Source organism: Pararge aegeria, chromosome 1 (assembly GCF_905163445.1).
Source record: "Pararge aegeria chromosome 1, ilParAegt1.1, whole genome shotgun sequence".
NCBI classification, from domain to species: domain Eukaryota; kingdom Metazoa; phylum Arthropoda; class Insecta; order Lepidoptera; family Nymphalidae; genus Pararge; species Pararge aegeria.
In genome coordinates this window covers 8,925,698-8,945,983 of record NC_053180.1, presented here as the reverse complement: position 1 = coordinate 8,945,983, position 20,286 = coordinate 8,925,698, and the positions used below count along the sequence as shown (strand labels likewise).

At 36.1% G+C, this 20,286-nt stretch overlaps 1 protein-coding gene across 1 annotated transcript in view; it reads right to left on the bottom strand.

The window, feature by feature from the left end:
- Window positions 1–20,286, bottom strand: part of LOC120635950 (uncharacterized peptidase C1-like protein F26E4.3) — a 55,554-nt gene that overhangs the window by 14,204 nt on the left and 21,064 nt on the right. The window contains exons 2-3 of the mRNA XM_039907194.1: window positions 13,380–13,519; window positions 12,735–12,900 (exon numbers count right to left, since the gene is read on the bottom strand). Coding sequence (XP_039763128.1) covers window positions 12,735–12,900; window positions 13,380–13,519 — 306 coding nt within the window. The remainder of the gene's footprint in view (window positions 1–12,734; window positions 12,901–13,379; window positions 13,520–20,286) is intronic.

Sequence of the window (20,286 nt, the reverse complement as noted above, 5' to 3'; positions counted from 1 at the left end):
GCTACATTGTATCAGAACTTCCTGACAGAGAGAATAAACTGAAATTTGGGAGACTTCAGCTAAGAGCATGTTAAATAAGTGGCATTGCTTTCGGGCGTCCATGGCATATAGGAAATGATATATGACGAACGTTATTTTAGCGGTTTTTTAAGGGTACTTTTTAAGGCTACTTTTTGTCATTTCGCTAAAACTGAGTTAAAGCCTGCTCCTGCAAAAGGACACGTAATGTTTAGGAGGAGGAGTTATATATTTTTTATCGTCAAAATTCTAGATTGGTCATCGGTTGAGCCAAATTGCAAACAGCAATGGTGAGCGCTGTGAATTTAAGTAAGAAGTCCAGGGTTCAATATCCAGGAGGGGCAATTTGGGAATTTTGAATTCTCTCTGGTCTGGTGGGAGGTTTTGACCGTGGCTAGTTATCACCCTACCGACGAAGACGTGCCGCTAAGCGATTTAGTGATCCTGTGCGATGTCACGTTAAAACCGAAAAGGGGTATCACTACCATACTCCCTAACAGGACAGCCCGCTATAATCTTAGACGGCATCACTTACTACCAGGCGAGATTGCATTCAGGGTAAACTTGTAGTGGAATACAAAAAAAAAAGTTTAGCCCACTACCGTCATAGAATACATTAAAAATGGCTTCATATTTTATAACACAAGATGAAATTGAGTCGAGGGTTTACACTTTGATACGATCCCACACGATGGCCCACCTGAAAGTGGGTAAGGAGAAACCATCGTCAATAAACAAAGTTACACTTCGCAGGACATCGCACGTCCTGCAACGTGCCGCCCTGGGTTCATTAACCTGAAGCGTATGTGTTAAGCCTCAAGTGCCAGTAATAACACCAGCTACCACGCTCGTCAGACCACAACACAGCATTGCAACAATGCTGCTTAGCGACACAAATACTCGTAAAGAAATAAAAAGAATTAGTAGGTATCTAAAGCTTCGGTTACCAACAGTCACCTTCTCACCTTTATCATCATATCAACCCATTGCCACTACAGGATGCGGGTTTCCGCCCACAATGAGAAGGTGCTAAGGCCGTAGTCGAACAGGCTGGCTCAGTGCGGATTGGCGGACTCCACACAACTTTGAGAACATTATATAGAACTCTCAGGCATTCAGGTTACCTCGCGATACTTTCTTTCACCGTTGAAGCAAGTGATATTTTAATTACTTAAGACGCACATAACTCAGAAAAGTTAGAGGTGGGATTCGAACTCGGCCCCCTGATAGTAAAGTCAAGCTCCTACCCACTGGGCTATAACCGCTTCTACGTACGGTCACCTTATACCACTTTTAAACATTCGTAATTTAAGTTTTACTGAGCAATAACGTTAAGTATCGTGGAGTAATTATTTTTGGCTTTCTGTATCAAGATAACAATTGGGTATCAAATTCGTAGAACGAAGTAACTATCATTAAAATATTGTTCTTCATTAATATTCATATCTTATATCTTTAAACGAGCAATTCTTGTATACATATAATTGGAATCTCGTTCGGGGGCGATAAATCTATCTAGCTAGGATTCATTTTTAGAAAATGTAATTTTACTCGTGTTTTATCGATAAATATATATAATTGGAATCTCGGAATCGGCTCCAACGATTTTCATGAAATTTAGTATACAGGGGGTTTCAACAGGGGGCGATAAATCGATCTAGCTAGGATTCATTTATATTGGACATACGACTATTTTTAAAGCTATTTTATTACTTATGTTACAAACGTGCCTTGTCTGTCTAGTGGTTTGCATGTTAAAGTACGGATCACAATTTTTTGGGTTAAATACACAGGTCAGACAAAAATTAAAAAATGGGATTTTCAATTTAAAATATTCGTAACTAGCGGAATTAGGAAATTAAAGCTAATACAATTTTAAATCAAAGTTAATCAATTAAGTACTAAATTTATATAAAACGTAGGTATCGAAGTTTTACGTGTTGCCAGTGATGACGGGTTACGGTTCTAAAATTTGGTCTGAAGGTGGACAGATGACAAAACGATACGCTGGGAGCCGATGTCTAGCTATGGACTTCAATCGGTTAAAGTGCTTCTTAGCTTTAAAAAAAATATTTCGATAGTAATAGAAATATTACAAAATAGGTATATTAAAAGAATAGTAAATAGGAAAATAGTAGACGTGTTCGAAGCACTCGTTGTTATGGCGATGATAAAAAATGTAGTTAAAAGATAAACTGGTAACTACACTCGTTATTTTTAATATTTTTCATCATAATAAAATTATTGATGGTTATAACAATCAGTATGATGAAAAAAAGTACGAACGCCTGTGCCTTTGACAGGCCTTTTTGAATAAATAAAGCCTTTTTAATTTTATTTCATTCGAGTTTTGCAGCCTCTATTGATACCTGAAGCTACCCGCATGCCATTTTCCAGAACCGCACCACGTATATACCCTTTTGACAACCTTTAAATCTTCGATAAACACTCAATAATAGATATATCTACAATCTACACACATAATTCTTTTTTAAGTATATTCTAGTTACGTGCGAATACATAAAGATACAAGACAATTATACCTGAGTTAGGAATTATATATTATGACTAAGTATCTGTAAAAGCAGTAGTTATCAAAAAAAGACTTAAATGTAATATGACAGATTGTCCGGTTCTTGTTGTGTCTTTTGTTTTGTTAAAGGACGCCCAATAAAAAGGTACACATTTGTTCTTAATGACTAACACGATGATATCACCGATCACCAGATAACATGCAATTTATGTCAACACATTTTTTTATATATAAAATAATTTTAGAATTTGTAAGAACGATTTAGGATAATATAGGTATATGCTTGGCTCAACGATAACTCTTTAACATGTAAGAGTCATATCATATAATAGTGAAGAACTATAATATAACAGAGAAGAACTTTGCCCAGCTATGGGCTATGATTAGTTAGTCTAAGCATCGAACAAATGGACATTAGAAGTAAGAATAACTTACAGTGCTAGGTTACATAAAATTCATAATTCGTTTTAAGGAAATTGCATACAATTCTACAATAAACTACCCATTGGCATCTTGGAGATGTCTTTTAAAAAGTTCAAAGTTTGTATTAAAGGTAAGCTTATAGAAAAGTCCTATTATAAAGGACTACGTAATCGATAAAAAAGCTTGGGTGTGAATTATTGCTCTAACCAGGTTGCTCTTCTAATAATTTTAAATGACATTGTGAGATGGTGATAACAAAAAACACCCGGCTAAGTTTGTTGTGGGTTTCTTCTTAGACCAGGAAGCGTTTAGAACCCTCGTAGCTTTAGTTTTAAGTTTATGAATGTGGTTATCGTCATCATCTCACTACCGTGTAATTCTTATGTACGCATCAAAAGTGTCACCTGTTACTTGAATAAAGATATTTTTGACTTTTACTTTGAACACACAGAAACGTGGAAGTGTTCTTGAAATTGATTGATATTAAAAAACGTATTTCCATGTTAAATTGATCGTTACGCAATAGCTCGATCATTTTCGATTTTAGATATGACGACATCCGCCATTACGACCAACCGATTAAGGACATACTAATCTGACAAAGACACGCGACACGCAGGTCAAGGAGGTGAACCTAAATCGACCATTAGCTTTTTTATTGGGCTTGACAGGTTCAAGCTGGACCGCCGTCTAACGATGATAAAATAAATAAATAAATAAATATACTACGACAATACACACATTGCCATCTAGCCCCAAAGTAAGCGTAGCTTGTGTTATGGGTACTAAGATGACTGATTAATATTTTTTTGTATAATATACATATAAACACCCAGACACTGGAAAACATTCATGCTCATCACCGAACATTTTCCAGTAGTGGAAATCGAACCCACGGCCTTGGACTCAGAAAGCAGGGTCGCTGCCCGCTGCGCCAATCGGCCGTCGACCGTCGATGATGTTAACTGATGATGCATTGCAATTGCATGTTAGACGGTTCGCAAACGTCACCTTGGTTCTTAATACCATGACAGTATTTCTAACCTGTTAGGGCTGCCCACACCCGCACCCTGTAATCAGGTTCTTAAATCGCTAAATTTTTTGGCGTCACGTCTTTGTTGGTACTAACTGGTTGTAGTAACTAGACACAGTCGTAAGCCTTCAACATACAAGACTTGGACAATTCTGAAATCGCTGATACCCAAATTCATGCCCATACATAAGCACTCGCCACTCTACAATATGGATGTTGACATACTACTAATGATTACTTATGATCTTTTGCAGATGCAGGATAATTACGAAACTAAGTATTTTTTGTAAAATGCCAAAACATCACCTTTTTCACGGTGTTACTTACCTACCTAGTACCCACTAGGAAACTTTTAAAAAAGTGAAGAAGTTATATAAACTTTATTGCAAAATTCAACTTTAGTGCAACTCTCATTAGGTATTAATCTATTGTCGCTTAGAAGCTATTACTAAAAAAAATATTGCACAAAGAAAACCGACTTTGTTATTATACATATAAGAAGCAGGAAATAAATATTTTCTACAACACTTTTAAGCCGGTGCCAAGTAAAATGTAGAAGTAAAAAGTATAGATCATGTATTTCGTAATCCCTTTTATATAGTAGCAAGGAAAGTACCAGTAAAGTTTCTACATTTTACTTGCCACCGACTTAAAAATGTTGAAAAAAATATTAATCTTTGTTGTATAACAAGGTCGGTTTTTTTATGTACAAATTTTAATGGCCAGGTTAAATTATCTATATTTAAATAGGCAAATGTCTTCTGCTCATAACCTTTTGCAAATATTTATTTTTCCGAAACTGGTGTTTTAATGGTTGCAGTTTAAATGGCAGTTTACCCGGCACTTCACCCTCAGCAGCTTTATTGCGATGGGCATAAATTGCTTTCGAACCTTTTACCATAATGGTGATATTTGGTTCGTAAGCCACTTTCCATGGTCTGCATTATCAGTTTCACTTGACCAAATCGTGCATTTGGGAAGCAAATGCTTCAGTTATTTTATAAAATACTCAAATCGCTATAGGTGTCCCTACAATACTTGAAGAGATTCTCCAGTATCCCTTCAACAGATCTTGACCTGATGAAAGTGGGACAACTACACTTCCAAGTACATCGTTACAAACAAACAAAAATCAAATCGTATTTTGAATGACAGAGTTCTGAGGTAACAAATATAAAAAAAACAGAACCGAATTGATAACCGCTCCTCTTTGTTAGTCGGTTATCAAGGAGTGCTTCCGAAACTTTAATAGTGTAGCGTAATCTTGCCACATCAATTTTTTAGTAAATTTTCAAACAGAATGCATGTGCCTAACGTAATATACTTCTTAATTTATCTACGTTTACTCACATCTATCTATATATATAAAAGAGAAAGTGTGTGGGTATGTTCCGTATAGGCTCCGAAACGGCTGGACCGATTTCAATGAAACTTTCAGGGGATCTCCGGATTGACCTGGCGAACAATCCTGTAAAGTATGGTGACGATCGGAGCACTCCTATTTTTGAACTGTCAAACTGTCAAATACAGCTTTTATTTACTATGATGATATTCTATTGTTGGGTGTACATGGGTGTAGATAACGATCTTCACCCGCTCGAGAAGAGAATAAAAGAGAATACGGAGAGAAATAAATGATTTAATATATTATGAGACTTAAATTAAAAATGTAATGATGTAAGTTTATTGCTTAAATAAAATAAAGCAAAATCTAGCCCAGCAAAGCTGGCTGGGTACGCTAGTTATTTTATAAATGCAAAATAAATTAAATAAAGGCAATTGAAGTCTGGAAAATTGCTTGACTGTGGAAAATTAGGACCGAAGCACTCACCTCAAACGCTTTGCATTATGATGCGGAGTATTTTGCTATTCTATAACGTGAATGCCACACATAAATGTAACCTACATATTTGAAGTGTTGCCGCGGATAGGCCTTGTTACAAAGACTTAAAATTCTACTCGAGTTAGTTTAATATCCGTATTCATTTCAATAGCTACTTAAGTATCAATGGAATTATTGTCAAAATCTTCCGGGTATTTGTAGTCTTTTGTTTACCTATATGATGGGCGGCGTATTGAATAATTAATGAACTGCTAATGTTGATCGCAGACCGGAGCAAAAGGCCGCAGGTGGTGCTATTTTCATCTTTCATGGCAGAGGTTCCAATACATATACCCACCACGCGTCTTACAATGCGGCCTGTGGGTTGACAGGCTTTAAAAACACGATTCTAATGAACACGAAAACGCTTAAATACTGTTGGATAGAAGCAGGCGTTACTTTGCGGAATTCCATAAAATATTATGAAAATTAGGTTTAACTTGCCATACTCAAGCAGGAGAATCTGTATTGTGTGATTTATCCGGCTTAAATACTGCTTTTAGCGCTCTTATTTATTCCATTACAAGTTAGCCCTTGTAAAAGATGATACAGTCATAGATGGTAACGGATCAACCTGTTAAAGGTATAACAGTTGTAGATAAACCAAAACCCCTAATCGGTTTCGCCGCGACATCGAAACGTTTAATCGTTTTGTCGGTAGGGTATATACAAACTGCTGGAGCCTCCCTGGTCAGAAATTATGAATGCCTACACTGGCTATGCGGGGTCGAACCTGGGTCCCGCATTAAAAAGACCACAGCGCCCACCACTTCGGGGGTCGAAATTGTTATTTTTTTTTCATAAATTTAAACGCAAATAACTCTGGAGTTATTACTACGTGCCGGGAATCGAACTTATTACACCTGAAAGCGAGACCGAAGCTAGGCTGTCACTGCTTATATCCATACTAATATTATAGATGCGAAAGTGTGTGTTTTTGTCCTCACTTTACGCCCTAACTAAGCTACGATCGGTAGCTTAGTTAGAGCGTAAAGTGAAGACTTGATTTTTGACATAGAGTTACTTGAAAGGACGGAGAGTAACATAGGCTGCTTTTATCCCAGGGAAGTAAAAGGTTCCCGTAGGATTTGTAAGAAACCGTAAGAACGCAGGTGACAGCTGTTATTAATCTATATATATAATGAAAATGGTGTTCCTTTGAGGCTCAATCACGCTTAAACCACTGATCATATCGACATGAAACTACCACCATTCGATGCGAAATTTTTCCTAGATGGTTTATGGCTATTTATTTTTCGAATTCTAACGTTCCTTCATTTTTTTATTGCTGTTTTACTTTTATGAACATTTATCCCGCGAATAAAAACGTTTTCTCTTGATTCTTTTGTTTTCATGGATTTCAACGGAGTTTACTGAACGGATAATGTTCTTTTACATTCAGCTAAGAATCTACTCACGGTAGTGGAGAACGGCTGGACCAATTGGGCTTTTTTTTTATCTTCAGAATTGTCAGGAGAAAGTTTTGTATGTAAGAAAATTTTAAAAAAGCCCGATAAAAAGTTAAAAATTGCGATGATAATCGAAGAATTTCCATCTATATAGTCACTCACCACGAAATCTCGGGAACCATAAGACTTAGAAACGTGAAACTTGGTAGGAATATTACTTTTGCTATGTAGAGGTCAGCTATGAATAGATTTTAAGAAATTCATTCCCCAAAGGGGATTGCGGGGGCGTTAACAATGAACAATTCCCTTTTTTAAACTATAGCTTCTATAGACTTCAAATTTGGTAGGAATCTTCTGTAAGAGGTGTAGAAATATGCTATGAACGAATTTTACGATAGCTCACCCCACAGGGGGTTGCGGGGGTGGGTATTAACAATTAATATTTTTAATTTTCCAGCTAAAGCTCCTACAAGCTCCAAATTTTGTAGGAATTTTCTAAAAGTGATGTAAAAATGATTTATGAACAAATTTTACGATATCCCACCCCAAAGAAGATTGCGGGGGCGTTAACAATGAAAATTTTCAATTTCCAAGCGATAGCTCCTATAGACTCCAAATTTAGTGAGAGTGTTCTATATGTAATATAAAAATGATTTTCGAGCGGATTTTACAATGAATCACCTCCAATAAGGTTCGCGGGGGTGGGTGTTAACAATAAAAAATTTCAATTTCGAAATATAGCTTCTAAAAATTCTAAATATGGTGGGAATCTTTTATTATTCACATAAAAAACATCTCAAAATGGATTTCAATAAAGTCTACTTCCGACAGGAATTATTATAGGAATTATTATTATTCCGGGGGTGGGTGTTAAAATCTAAAATTTTTATTTCTAACCTGTAACTTCTACAGACTCCAAATTTGGTGGGGATCTTCGTGTATGTAGGGATATTCGTGTATTTCCTTACAACAATCGTCTTTTTGGCAGCGGAGAAAAAGTCATTGAGAGGTTTCAAAAACTTAACTTTACATGTAGCTATCCAATCAACGGACTAAGAATTTTACATTCATTTTACTTTTGCAGACTACATAACCGACGAATTCTTTTATTGCGGGATCGCGGAAATGTAACAGATTAAAATGAATGCATTTTCCAAGCACATGAGATGTGGAAAAGAAATTTAGTTACTTATTCCAATAGAATTCATAAAAAACATGCACAATTAATTTTCTATACAAATTGATGTCACGGAGAAAATTTTAGTTAACAGAAAATTCGTCGCACTTGAACCTAGACAGATTTCAACTTCACATATGAGACTTGCAATGACTTTAACTTAAACTTTCAATGCTCATTTCAAATTTTTTTCTTCATGTCAATTATTATTAATTTTTGGAAGAAAGGCACGGAAATGTTATAATGATTGCACATTGAAAGTTACAATGAATATTAGTGAGAAAAATCACCTGGATGAAAGATACAGGCTAAATCGATGGAATTTGGAATTTGAGTAAGTCTAAACAATATCGATGCTTACAGTTCTATCCGCGGGGCCTATTTATGTTCATACAAAAATAAAAAAAAAGGAGAATAATAAAAATATGAAAAAAATAAATAAAAATGAAACATAAAATGTAATTTATTTCCTTTTCAATTCGCCCAGCGAAGCGGGCTGGAAACGGCTAGTAAATCTATATGGGCAGGATGAAATTTATAACAGAGGAAGCTCCGTGTTCCATATTTGACCTATATACCTCTTTCTTCTATTGTGAAAGGCGTCAAGGTGCGAGTTGGTGGGTCAGATAAATTTAGCTGTGACCCAGGTATTCATCTGATCCACTGGCGCAACGCCATGTCTGACGAATGTCATCGCATTTTAAAATAAGACTACTTTCTACGATATGTAATTGCTTTGGTAATTGCTATTTTTAATGGGTTCGGAAAGAAGGTAATCTTTCGTAACTTATGTAAAAAAAAAAAAAATTGCCCCATTAGTATTAGTAGTAGTACAGATTTTTGTGATAGAGCTCGTACGGGGAAGTACTGCCACGGTCGCCATTCTTATTTCTGCTGCTAAATAAAGCTGTGTTCCTATGGGAAGCTGTGTTCTAATGGTTTCCAGTGTAATTACAGACACATGAGGCTTAACACCTACGCGTCAAGTCCATGGACACAGGGCGACCCGTTGTAGTACATTTTCCTTACATGCCCTAAAGAGCAGGAGACAAAATCTATATACCCCGATTATATCCCCTGAAAAGCGATATAATAAACTTGTCCGCATGCTAAAGCAAAGGAATATGGAATAGGAAAAGTTTACCCCTGTTTATAATTACACATATTATTTGGATATTATTTCCACTTGTGCGTCAGTGCTCTGAGAGTTAACAAAGATGCCGTAGAAGATAATTTTTTATCCTTTCCCCGGGGATATAATTGTCTCCTGCCTATGCTAGCCGTGCAGGTTGACCATCTGTTCAATCCGTCAATTTATACCATAAAAAAACCAGTCTTTTTTTATATCTGTATAATTTCTAAAGGCGTCCTTGCTCAAAGCGTTAGTAACTTTGGAATTTAACGTCTTGTTTACGTTTAGTTCCAAACGGGGCTAAACTAAGCGGTATTATTTCGATAAGGTCTCCCCCACGACTTTGTCCACATTTGTTAAGGTTGTAAAAGAATCCCCAGAACCATATACGCACTCGGCACACAGATGTTATATCTATGCAATTTTGAAATGATCTGTTTTAAGGTAATATTTTTTTAAGGTAAGTTATGGCTCCCCTATGGTTTTCCAAGATACGAAGTAGGCACGTCTCCGGCTTCAAGCTATCTAACATGCACGTTACGAGATAATAATTATCTACCATTTCCTCGTCCTATTTGTATGCGATAGGACAAGATTATGGGTAGGCCCTAAGTTTCAGGATGTTCATGGACTAAAAATACCCAGGGATCTCTTGGTCATTATATTCTGTATAACATGTCTGTCCTTTTGTATATCGTTGTATCTCTTGTTTTGTTTGTTTACCTACCTTCATTTTAATGTAAGTTGTTAAGTTTATTTTAATTGTAATGGAAGAGCGGAGTCTTCTGACACATGGGTAGTAATACTACTCATAAAAGAAGGCTTCAGCGATATATTTATACAACTTTGTTTCTTACCGAAATAAACTATTTTTATTTTTTTATTTTTATTATAACAGTCAAGTTGGGACTTACCTTTATAAAACATGCAAGAAACAAAGACTGGCTAAGTAAGTCTCAAGGAAAATGGGAATTGAATGTAGTTCACGTGGGCGATGACTTGACTCCAAGTATTTGGTAAACCATAGACATACATAACCGACTAGATATACACACGATGGGAGTCGGTGATAGCAAATAGGCTAGATTTTAGCTATATTTTAATTTAGGCAATTAAAATATAGCTTGCTTTAACGGTGAAGGGAAACTTAGTTAGGAAACCTGCATGCCTTAAAGCGCTACATATCGTCTTCAAAGGCGTGTGAAGTCAACCAAGCTGCAGTTTGCCAGCGTAGTGGACTACGACCTAAGCCTTTCTTGCCTTGCTCTTTTGAACCTTGCTCTTTAGAGGGCCGGAAATGAGTATATAATAATGATTTAATGGTGGATTGTTTTTTTTAATGGTGGATCTTTGACTTCTAGCTAACCCATTGTAGGTCATAATTATTTTTGAAGTTATACTTCTTTTAGCGCGATGGAGAAAAATGGTGAGAGTAAACTTTACGATGCGCGCGCACACCGACACCTGAATTCTAAATCGTAAAGTTAGTTCTAGGTGGCATGAAAACTATGTTCAAGTTGTATATTCTAGTATTTTTATATTTAGAACACGTGTTTCGTAACAGTACAAACAGTGTGAATAAATAAATATTATTACGTTAATTTATTATAATTGATAATTTTATTTAAATAAAAACCTTTTTTATTTAAATAAAATCTTTTTGATTAATTTTAGTTATTTTTTTTCCATACGCCAAAGAAGTAGAACTTCTAATAAAAACACTCTTTTTTTTTTATTTATTCCAATACAAGTTAGCCCTGGTAAGTGCCGATGCAGTCTAATATGGTAACGGGCTAACCATTTAGGGGTATCGCTGATATATTAAACCCATACCCTAATCGGTTACTACGCGACATCGTAACGGAACCGAAGGCTTAATTAGGTCACCAAAGTACTGCAAGATGGTTAAGGTGGATGGTGATCCTTTTCGTTAATAACTTGGGCCAACTTCACAACCATCATAAAATCCTCCAAATATTTTAAATAGGACGTCAACCTATAGGTACCAATTACTAACTTTACACAATAAATTCCTGATGCAAAACTATGTAGCCGATTGTACCTATTGTATTAACGAATATGACCTTTAAATTAAAAAGAGTAGGTAAGTTACTAATTGTTAAACAAAGATACATCATTGTTTAACCTTCGCGAGAGGTCCAGTAAAAATGTATGGGATAAAGATGTGTCTGCAGAGAAACCTTGAATAGCATTTTGGCCGCCCTGGCGACTAAAGCGACTGGAGGTTTCGATACCCGGCAGGGACAATTTGGTGATTAATAATTTCCGAATTTTCTCTGGTCTGGTCTGGTCGGAGGCTTCGGCCGTGGGTAGTTACCACTCTACCGACAAAGACTTGCCGCTATGCGGCATACATAACTGTCATACTCCCTTACAGGTTAGCACGCTATCATCTTAGACTGCATGATGCATCATCATTTACCACCAGGTGGGATTGCAATCAAGGGCCTACTTGTAGTGAAAAAAAGGGGATATTAGGACACGACCCATAAAAAAATTGACTGAAATGTTAAAAAAATTTAATGAAATTTGTGAGAGACCATTATGAATAATCTTTATCTTCAATATCAACCCATTACCGATCCACTATAAGTATCTAAAGTAGAGCAGAGTTCGGGCCGTAGTCCACCATCGCTGAACAAATGCGGATTGGTAGACTTCAAACGCCTTTGAAAACAATATTGAGACTAACAGGTTTCCCTAAGAAGTTTTCCATCACCGTTGAAGCCATATCACGTCGTCATATTTAATTATTTACGCACTTATGTGCAAAACTTAGAGTTGCGTGCTGGGATCGAACGAGGTACTCCGAAAGTTAGGTCAAAGTTGTCCCCACCTCGCTGTCACTATATATTTGTACTCGCTCATGTTGTCCTAATCCTAAGGTCGCCTGGCTCATAAGCGAAAAGGACGCCTTTTGTATTCTACTCCAGTCTTTGTTTTTCCCTCTATTGTTTCTTTATTTTTCTTACTGTGTGTTGGTGTACAAAAGAGTTTAAATAAAAAAATAAAACAAAAAAAATATCAACCCTAAAATGTAGTAATAAACATCGAATAACAAAAGCTTTGCATAATATGTAAGAATTTCTTATTTAATAAAACTCACCACTCATGGCAGTCCCTTTTAATCTTTTGTCCAGGCTGATAATATTTATTGCCCTCAATACAGGCAATTATTGGTTTGGGTGGACGTTTACAGACCTCGATGTAATCAGGGCAGCAGTCATCTCTTGCGCCGCGATCACAAAAGTCGTCGCAGTAACAAACTGTGTCTAAAATAAAAGAAAACTCACAATGAAAATTCTATTAGTTAAGAATCAATCTGTCATAGGCCTATAGTCCTTTTTAAGCTTAAATTAGGTAAGAACTTGGAATTCGAGATACCCCGCTGTAAATCTGTAAATACTTGTATATTGACACCCTAAAAGTTGTCTCAAAACCTACATATGGTAGGGTGTAATATAATGAGATATTTCCAAAAAAAGCGCAAAAAACCGATTTTTGTGACCTTGAATTTTATTAGTTGCTTACGCCCTACCATATGTAGGTTTTGAGACATAATATACAAGTATTTACAGCCTTACAGCTGGGTATCTCGAATTCCGATGTGAACTTACTATAATGACTGGACTACTACCCAGTTCTGCTCTAGGGGGGATATGTGTCTGTATCTTCGCCACCATACATTTCTTAAGAGAGTTCATACATTTTCTTAGTTCTTGCAGAGAGGGCAGCTAGTACATGCACTTACCAAGTATTCTTGCAGAACAGTGGTCTTGCCTGCCTGTGCAGCATCTATTTCCAATGCCGCAATAAGGGCCGGGCGGTAAGTTGGGTCGGTAGTACGCTGTTACCGCGGCGAATCCTGCGCATAATATCGCCACGTACAATCTGGAACAACGTAATTTACCATTTATAAATTACTAGCTGTTGCCCGCGACTTCGTCTGCGTTTGATTTTGTTTTTAAAGTATTCAGTATCGCTAAGCCTTAAATGAGCATAGTTGTATATACATATAACATGTGACTGTCAATTAATTATAGACAAATAATTTGCAATAAAATAAAATTGTGACTTTACTTAAAGATCTAAGCTATCCTATCTCTTAAGTTGGACCAGACTGCTCACGGTGTGCCAATTTAATTTAAAATCGGTTCAGTAGTTTAGGAGTCCATCGCGGACAAACATCGTGACAGGAGATTTATATATATTAAGATAACCAAGAAAGCAAAAAAATTTAATCTTAAATTTAAATATTGAATGAAATCGCATAAATTATTCTACCAGTCCAGCCCTTTCTTTTCATGACCATAGTTGTAAAAAAAATAATGTAATTTGCCATTAGCAATGACGCCATCTTGGATTTGAAATTTGTAGTAAAATTTCACGTCGCTGTCGTTTTTGCGTCGGGGGTTAAATAAGGCGAAGGTTTCGGCGTCCGTCTGCCACAATTCTCTAACTGAACAGACCCGATTTAGCCATTTTTTACCTACATCATAGGTTACTTCTACTTAACTATCAGCAGCCGATCCTCCAACATTTTCGAGGCCGACTGGACGGTTTTGGAGAGTATAAATTGATTTACCTTTTGATTTTGCTTTGTTCTTTTATCGATTTTGTGATTGTTGATTAGATTGAAAAAGGGTCATTGTACTGACTCAACATGAGCTTATTATATAATATTGACACTTTTTTTTCAGAATTACAATAGTTTCTGGGCGTCATCATCATCATCAACTCATTACTACAAAGCACGGGTCTCCTCCCAGAAGGAGAAGGGTTTGTCAACCTTGCTGGCCAAGTGCAGAGTGGCAAACTTCACACGCCCTTGAGAACATTACGGAGAACGCATGGATGCAGGTTTCCTTACGACGTTTCCTTCAAAGTTGAAGCAAGTGATATTGCTTAAAACGCACATAACTCTGAATAATTAAGTAGTTATAGGTTTGGGACCAGGAAAGGTAAAACCATTTTTTTTTAATATGTTGCACAGAATAAACGTTGTTTTTTGTTACTCCGTGAGTTTTTAGTGTAGCATACATGGTAAATACGTTGTTTTCATTGATTAGTAACATATGTGAGGCACAGATGCTTATCAAGTAATAAAAATAAAATCGGCCAAGAGACTCGCTCACTGCAGCGGGTTCTGTACATTTGCAATCTTGTGAGATTAGGGGGAATTAATTAACTTTTGACAAAACTCTTCAACGATAACTGATAAATATAGGGAAATAAATAAAAACCAAATATTATAATGAATGAGGAAATAAAATACCATCATATAATCTCCCACTTGATTAAATAGCCACTTTTGGATTTGAATTTTTTATTGTATTTTTTTTTAAAAGCATTATTATTATGTATTATAAATCCAGTTAATAGCATTAGTGCTCGGGCGAAGGAATTTATGAGTTCGTTTTTTTTTACGCAACCATAAAAATAAATTAGGTTAATCCACATTTAACAGTGTAACTTGACATTTTAATATTATATCTACTCCATATTTTTAAATACATTAGTGGCTATTAATTTATCGACGACAACGTGAGAGTGAATAGCTTAGTCTCGTAGAGGTCAATCCATAATCGGGTCGGACTCCGTTGACTGTATCATGATAGAATATATTTAGTTCCCACCAGTTCTGTATTATTTTAAGGAGACCCGAAAGAATGGTTAAGATTCCGGCTTTCTTTATAATGGAAACGAATTGGATCCCCGGCCTTATCTAATGTTTGAATTAAAGGTGAATCGAATTTACGTTTCTCCCCAGAGTGACCGGTGACCGCTATGAATTAAAATAGAAGATCCCGGGTCCGGACTGGATAATTTGGGAATTTATAATTTCTGATTCTGGTCTGGTCTGGTGGGAGGCTTTTGCCGTGGCTAGTTACCATCCTACCGAAAATACGAGCCGCTAAGCGATTTAGTGTTCCGGTGCGATGTCGCGTGGAGACCGATTAGGAGTGTGACTACATACATCTAACAGATTCGCACGCTTCCGTACCATCAGGTAAGATTGCAGTCAAGGGCTAACTTGTAGTGGAATAAAAAAAAACTTGTAAATGAGGTAACTAGCATGTCTGAGTGTCCTCCATAGCGTTGCCAAAGGCCTGTAAAGTCTACCAGACCAGCGTTGTGGACCCTTCAAATTCGGAGAGGATACCTGTGCCCTGTGGTGAGCCGGCAGCTGCTAATAGGTTGATAATGGTTACGAATGATGAAGGGAGCCCAACCGAAAATTCCCGATCATTTGGGAACCATATATATGACCGTTATGCAACACAGGAGCAATGCGCACTGCTTTGTATAGAAATGTATGGGGAGCGACTTGCATAGCGGTCGCTCACCTCAAATGCTTTCAATACATTTCGATACACAAAGCGATCTCTCATTTCGCGTCTTGGTTGCACGCCTCAAAGTCTACTTTAACCTTTTAGGCCATTAGCTTGCCGTTTCGAACGTCTTATAAGCTTTCCAATATACTTGCCTGAGCTTTAAAATTATTTTGTTTTTATTTTCTGAATTTCAAATCGGTTCACTAGGATCCAAAATACGTGATATCCTAAGGCATAGTTTAAAGCTCTTTTGGCAAATCAGTTACAATACATCTTCGAGAAGTTGTGTTATATACTGACACCCGATTTCACTAAACCCTTAAATGTCCGATGTCTAATGTATTGGGTGATGCGTAATGAAAAAAAAATGTTTCACCAACTCTTAGATGTACGTTGCGACACCGTTTCGGCGGTGCATATTGTTTAGGGATCTCTAAATTGACACTAATTGACAGATGGAAAAAATATAAATTCGGTTTTTTGAATAAGCTGAAATGCTTACGATAAATTAAAACTATGATAATACAAACACAAAATACCACACCTTGTTGCAAGAATCATAGACAAGTTACGAGTAGTTTATATGAGTTGCTTTGTAAAAATCGATTAGTGAAAGGTAATGTATGCCTTCTTCTGAATGGGAATCTTCTCTGATTACGCGTTACTTACTTAGGCATTGCGCTATTATTCCTTAGTGAAAACAGGCATTAATCTATCTTCTGTACTTAACTAGTTTCTAAAAATGGAACGCTGGTATGACCCAAGTCTCAAGAAAGGAATAAAAATAAAAGCTCTAACGAGTAAACAAAGTTAAAGAGCGGACGGGCGACGCGACGCGGTAGGTCGCTGTAGGTAGTACATTGTGTAGACATTTCTAAATGTCAAGGTTTCTTGGAAATACACCGCTACGCTTTCATCTCTCGTAAGACAGAATAATTATTACAAAAATGATGATTGAAAAAGAGCAACTGCTGAGTTTTCTGCTGGCTTCTCATCAGTAGAATCTTCCGAATTGATGGTAGAGCCACTACAAACGGAAGATTTGACGTTTCAAAATTGTTTATATTAGGCCTACTTGAAATAAATCAATTTCGCGTAGTCAATGAAAATTTCTACTTCAGGAAACTTATCAAACGTTGTTTGCGGACGAATTCGCTGTATAATATAATACCATTGTTTATTCTTTACACTTTTATTAAAATTTGAACCTGGTGATATTGGACAACAAAACAAAACAAAACAAAGAGGTTTCATTTCCAAAATAGTACCTTAACCTTAGAACAAATCAAAATCAAATCAAATCAAATCCTTTTATTTGCATAAAACATTGTAGGTATACATGTTTAGTCATCATATATGACATGCAAATCTTAATTTAAACAAATTCATTTATGTAATAATTAATAAACCATCAAAATAAATAAAATCAAAATAATCGGCTGAATATAATAAAATTTCAATAATTTTACTGTATGGAACAATAAACTTGGGATGTCAAGTAAAAAATAACTAAACTAATAATTATATTTTATTATCCAAGAACTCTTTTACCGAGTAATAGCATTTATCAACCAACCAGTCACGTAATTTGGCCTTGAATTTCAAAAATGGCAAATCTTTAATAGCTTTAGGCAATTTGTTGTAAATCAAAATCATATTATGATAACAACATTTAGAACCGAGTGCTGTGTTACATCGCGGGTAGAATATTTTATTTCGGTAACGGGTATTGAAAGGTACAATATTTCCGCATATTTCAAAAAAATCACTTCTGTACCTTTTTACGAAGCATGCTGATTCTAAAATGTAGATACCTGGCAGCGTTAGTAATTTGAGAGATTTAAAGGGCGGCTTGCATGATTGCATAGGACCTTTGTTGCATATGGCCCGAATACACTTCTTTTGTATTAAAAATATTCTATTGACTTCAGGAGCATTTCCCCAAAGCATAATCCCGTACCGCATACTGGATGCAACGTACCCATGATATGCCAGTAATGCTGTACTTTGATTAGCAATTTTTGAAATTCTTCTGAGAGCAAATACAAACTTATTGATTTTAGTGCATATAGTTTCAATATTAGCTCTCCAAGTACAAAATTCGTCTAATTGCATACCCAAAAATGTTATAATAGATGCTTGTTCTATATTCTCATTAGCACATGTCACAGTATTATTGTTTATAGTCATTTTTCTATTTCTAAATGTCATAAATTTAGTTTTTTTTAAATTTAAATTTAGATTATTATATAGAAGCCATTCATGTATGTCACCTAGAACTTTACTTATTTCTGGTGAATTGTCAGTTTTTTGTTTACATGGTACTATAACAGACACGTCATCTGCAAACATAACACATTTATGTTTAGTGCAATCAGGAAGATCGTTGATGTATATCAGAAATAGGAGTGGCCCAAGAACACTACCCTGCGGTACACCAAAGGAATTTATTTCAAGCTCTGAGCAAAACTTCGTCAATACCTGTTTCTCATTTAGCCTGATATTTCAACAAGCTGTTTTCTATCTTTTAAATAACTTTGTAACCATGAAATACATGGCCCTCGTAGGCCATAATACTCGCATTTTTTCAATAGCAAGCCGTGTGAAACATAATCAAAAGCCTTCGACATATCACAAAAAATAGTACAAACAGGATTTCCTTTATCGATAAGAGAAATTATGTTCTTAATTACTTATTCGAACTTATTCTCACCAAGATAAAGGTCATATTAACTCCACGCAGAGTTAAGTTTTGTCAAATCGTGCTGTAGTAAATTTTAACCTGACGTTTACTATACCATTGATTTACGATATTTCTATATTTCGACGCGTAAAACTAAGGGCATATAACTGTACGATGTAGTATGTACCTATGCACTATAGTGCATGCGCCTTTGTCTTTCGCTTTTGAATGCCTTTTTAGTGTTTCATGTATTATTTTTACTGTTGCTAGTATTATTTATCCCCTGACACAAAATCGGCGGGGAATTATGAGTTTGATGTGTCTACGTGTGTGTGTCTAGTGGAAGGACCGATTTTGTTTTCGTTAGTTTTTGTTTGAAAGGTTAATAAGTCCGAAGCGTTCTGGGCTATATTTAATGAAAATCGGTCTATGTGGCGGCGATCCGGCACAAAATGGCGTATAACCTATTTTTTCCCTAAATATGTATATCGAATGGAAGTGCTTCACTAGTAGAATACTATACACTACGATAAATTTAAATCCAAGATGGCGATCACCAAAAAATGGCGGATTACATACATTAGGTACATGGAGGAGTATGGGTACCAAATGAAGGGGCTTGACTTTTGGTTGGGAATTTTAAATTTTAAATTTATTACGTTATTTAATTTCAATCATCACATCAATTCTATCAATTCATCAATTCAATTCAATTCAATTTTATTTATTTCATGATACGAGTTCAGGTGAATAGGTGTTACAGAAAAAAATAAGCAGATCTTACCACCTCCTGGATCTGTACCACGCTAAATTGGCATCCAAATTGTTGTCAGAGTTTTACTACAGAGGAAATTCGGATTACTTATTTTGGAGACAAAATATTGCTTTGTCCACCACCGTGCTTTACAGAACAAGCTTATCCGTTTGCCCTAAGTATTATCACTGACATGTAATAGTGACCGTTAAATCCTGCCAACTTCCATGGAACTAGCATGGGAGAGGGGATCTACTAATAGGATTTTGTCCGTCAGTCTGTATGCAAAATTTTGTTCCTACCAATGCATAAATTTAAAGAATTTGTTAAAATACATTTATTACAGCGAGGTTACTATACAATTGATGAATTTCTTAATGACAAGGTTGCTTGGAAGCATCCGGCTCCGCTTTCATCTCTCACAAGATAGAAAAATGAATGTTAAAATGTAAAATGTAAAATGTAAATTGTTGATGTAGGAAAAGAGCAACTGCTGAGTTTCTTGCCGGCTAATCGGTAGAATCTGCCTTCCGAACCGGTGGTAGAGTCACTACAAACAGACAGACTTGGCGTTTCAAAAGTGCTTATATTAGGCCTACTTGAAATAGATGAGTTTTGAATTACGCTCAGTCTTTTTGCCTCTGACCTTGCCAAGTGAAATAAAACGCTGTATGGGTTTTTCTTGTTCACCGGAAAGCTAACATTTTACGCTATATGAAACTAGAACTTCACCATGCTTATAAGTAGGTGTACGGGAGCTATCGTGATACGCTCGACCGTAACAATAGGAAGACCTTCCTCCGAGCGGGTGATCATGCTCGGGGACCGAGGTCCGAACATTCATTTTTGAAAGTTGTATATATATAGGCATTCTTCGTGAACACTT